Here is a 3,608-nt window from a genome sequence, read left to right as displayed (position 1 = left end):
CTGACGGCCGGGGATGTCTATGATATCTCCTCCGTGGTGGGCCGGGACCTGCTGCAGCTCAGCGCCGGGCCACACGTGCCCGCCGCCCTGTCCCGGCTGCAGTTCAGGATCGTGAGGGTGCTGGAAATGCTGGAAGCGCTGGTGAGCGAGAACAGCCTGGCCGAGGAGCAGCTGCGGATGGAGCGGGACAGCCTGCGGCGGGAGGTGGAGACGCTGCGGGGACGAGGGGCCCAGGAGAGCACCCCGCAGGTGGGTGCCGGGGCGGCTCGGCCGCGGGTTCAGCGCCTGCGAGGTGGCACATGCACCGGAGGCTTCATCGCCAAGGGAGGGTGGCCCGTCTCCTTGGCCACGTGTGGGTTGTGAAACCCACCCTACACTAGCTGGGACCGAGGGCCCTTCTGCCGCAATCGCCTCTCTCTGCTATTGCAGGAGTCTCAGAAAGTTTGCGTCTCATCTTTGTAGGCAGCTTTGAACCCATTTCCAGAGTGGAGAGTTCCACAGGGTACAAATCCACCGTGCACAGCTCCTGCACAGCACTGGCCCCATCAGTTTCCGTTTATGCAAAAGCGAAAGCTTTGTTACTCTACGCAAGGGAAACTGACTGAAAAAGCTGTGACCACAAAGGTCTTAAAATAAGAAAGCAGACAGTTCAGCTTCTCTCATCATCAGAACAGCAGATAGAAGCAGCTTCTTGGCAAACTAGATTGCTAACTCCTTGGGATGTGCTTTTAGCTGGGGTCAGAGCCTGTCACAGTTGGGCCCCATACTTGGCTGGGCAATACAGGCACCAAGGGAATTTAAAAATAATATTCAAAACAGCAACTGCTTGGAAAAAAAAATAATCAGGATTGTGGTAAACTCATACTAGTACTAAGAATTACAACATATTAATAAAAATCAGAGTTTTTACTCTGTGTGCCCTGTGTTTGAGAGGTGACAAGGTCATGACCACCACCATTTATCCTGCAGCTCAGCCTTGGACCAGATCAGATGGTGATAGACCTCACGGATCCCAACCGGCCCCGGTTCACCCTCCAGGAGCTGCGGGATGTCTTGCAAGAGCGGAACCAGCTGAAAGCTCAGCTCCTTGTGGTGCAAGAGGAGCTACAGTGCTATAAGAGGTATATCATTCAGTCAGCAAAGAACTAATAACAATTACTTCCCGTCTGGGGAGCTTACCAGGTCAGAGTGTTGCAGGTTAGATCACCTAGGCATTGTCCAGACATGTAAGAGACATCTGTGCTTCCGAGAGCCTACAAATGAGCAAAGAAAAATGGGGCAAAGATGAAGTCTCTGTGCAAATCATTTTAAAACTAAACTCCCTCTTACTTTGTGCAGTTCACAGTCTGTTCCCATAGTTGTACCACTTGAAGCCTACATGCAGTTACTCCCACTGCCATACAAGCTGGGTTCATGCAGGTGAATTCACCCGAGCAAAGAAAAATGGGGCAAAGATGAAGTCTCTGTGCAACATCATTTTAAAACTAAACTCCCTCTTACTTTGTGCAGTTCACAGTCTGTTCCCATAGTTGTACCACTTGAAGCCTACATGCAGTTACTCCCACTGCCATACAAGCTGGGTTCATGCAGGTGAATTCACCCGTGCAGCCACAGCAGTTGCACACCTACTGTTGTGTTCAGCACCACACTACGTACCAGAGGGCACGGGGGTTTCCACCACAGCTTCAGCTTCAGTCAAAATTTCCTTCCTCCTCCAGCTTCCCATGGGGGATGCCAGCTTATCAGCTGTTCCTTTTCTCCCACAGGGGGTATGGCATTGATCTAGAAAGCAGAATATTAAGCCCTTTCATCATCACTGAAGATAAGCTGTGGGGTTTTGTTAAGACTGCCAACAGTGCTGTGTAAGGCAGCTGAGCTGTGCAAAACCAGTGCTTTCAGACAAGGATTCTGGTCTTTCTAGAAGAGGCCACTCTGAGAGAATCAGTATGAGCCAAAGGGTAGGATGCAGGAAGGATCTTGCTGTTGGTGCTACAAATTCCTTCATCTCCAAGGCCGCTCTGCCTGTCACCATCAGGTTGTATTATAAACTCTTTGGGGCAAGAACCTACTTCTTAATCCAGACACAAAATGTCTGAGCACATTAGATTTTGGTTGGTATATCTCAGCAACAGCCTCTTTGCTCCAGTGAGCCTGCCCTTTGTTGTGTCTGTAGCAGGCAGGTTAAGCCAAGAAGTTAAAGTTAAATCCCAGAAATCTGTGTACAAACTGCTCCACAGCACTGCTCACAGCCCTGTGAGGCACCACTGCCCCAGCTCAGCTGCCCACCTTTGCTGTACAGACAGTGGAGAGGCTTCTGGCTTTGATTTCCCAGGTGTGTTACACAGGCCAGGTTAAAAATTACCAATGCAAATGTTTTCAGTTTTTGAGTGACTTAAGTCACAGTGCTGCACACCTAGAATGTGCCAAGGCTGCTTTTCAGTTCAAGTAATTCTGTGGGGTTATATCCTTGTACAGCATTACAGCTTAAAAAAAAACCATCTTCCCTTTAAACATTCACATAAAATCTTAATAGTTGTGCAGGGGAAAAGGATAAATACATGTTCTAAAATGTATGTGTATATTGGAAATAAGCTCTGTGAAGCAAAAGGTAACTGACATCCTTGCAGAGAATGGCTTAAAATGACTGATGATTTCCAAATAGAAGTTATGCAGATACTAGAGAGCTGCAGTGTCACAAACAGCTCATAGTCATCGTTCTCTGAGAAGAGAATGTCTCAAGAACTATCCCATACCTGATGTCACAACAGTTTCTAGAAACTCCTGTATTTTTATTTCCAGGCTCCAGATGAGTCTTGCTTAGCTACTTTCAGCCTTCAGCTACTGCAGTCACAGGCTTTGATCCATTCAGCTCTCAAAATAAATGGGGTCACCTCAGGACAGTAAACTGGCATGCTGTGAAAACATAACACAGTGTGCAAGCTGGTAAAATCTAACCTGATTCCAAGCAGGGGAAAACTGAAGCTTTTGCCTAAAGTAGGTGGTTACAACCTTGTAGAGTGCAGCAGCATCCATGTAGGATGACAAACTCTACAGCTCAGGCAAAGCCTCTCTTTACTCCTCTATAGGATAGGAGGAGGAACAGCCACCTGCCTTGCAGGGAAGCTGGGAATCTCCCTTCTGTTCCCAGCTGCATGGTGCAAGCCTTCATGGCTGCACTGAAGGTGCCACCCATGCAGAAATTCAGCATTTGTGTCTGCTCCCTGCTGTTACCTCTGGACTCGAGTACAAATCCCAAATGCCATTACACTTCCCTTTCACTCCTGTGAAGATTTGCCATTCTTCCTCTCTGGATAAGTCAGCTTATTACTTTTTTAGTGTTCTTATTAAAGCACAGCCTAAGCAAAATTACATTGCAGTATTTAAAGAAGGTAAGAGCAACTCATGACAAGAAATAGGCCAGGCTGCCATCCCTGCCCTGTGAACACCCCTTCACCCACATCCTAGGCTTCCCAGGGAAGGTTTTAACATGGACAGTAGTACCACACTACACACCAAAAATAAATAAAACCACTTATTTTCCCAGTGGGATCATCTCACAGAGAAAGGACCCAACTGAAGAACTGGAAAAAGCAGCCAGTGGCAGCAGC

The 3,608-nt window shown here is 47.9% G+C and overlaps 1 protein-coding gene across 1 annotated transcript in view; it reads left to right on the top strand.

The window, feature by feature from the left end:
* Positions 1-3,608, top strand: part of RILPL2 (Rab interacting lysosomal protein-like 2) — a gene marked incomplete at its 5' end in the record, with an annotated part of 4,444 nt that continues 836 nt past the window's right edge. Inside the window, 3 exons of the mRNA XM_009997673.1 lie at positions 1-249; positions 970-1,121; positions 3,545-3,608. The exon at positions 3,545-3,608 is cut by the window's right edge and continues 1 nt beyond it. Of these exons, the coding sequence (XP_009995975.1) occupies positions 1-249; positions 970-1,121; positions 3,545-3,608 (465 nt within the window). The remainder of the gene's footprint in view (positions 250-969; positions 1,122-3,544) is intronic.

This window comes from Chaetura pelagica, unplaced genomic scaffold (genome assembly GCF_000747805.2).
Source record: "Chaetura pelagica isolate M959 unplaced genomic scaffold, ChaPel_1.0 scaffold45, whole genome shotgun sequence".
In the NCBI taxonomy this organism is placed as follows: Eukaryota; Metazoa; Chordata; class Aves; order Apodiformes; family Apodidae; genus Chaetura; species Chaetura pelagica.
The sequence above is the reverse complement of the archived record's forward strand: the minus strand, read 5'-3'. Positions and strand labels throughout refer to the sequence as shown.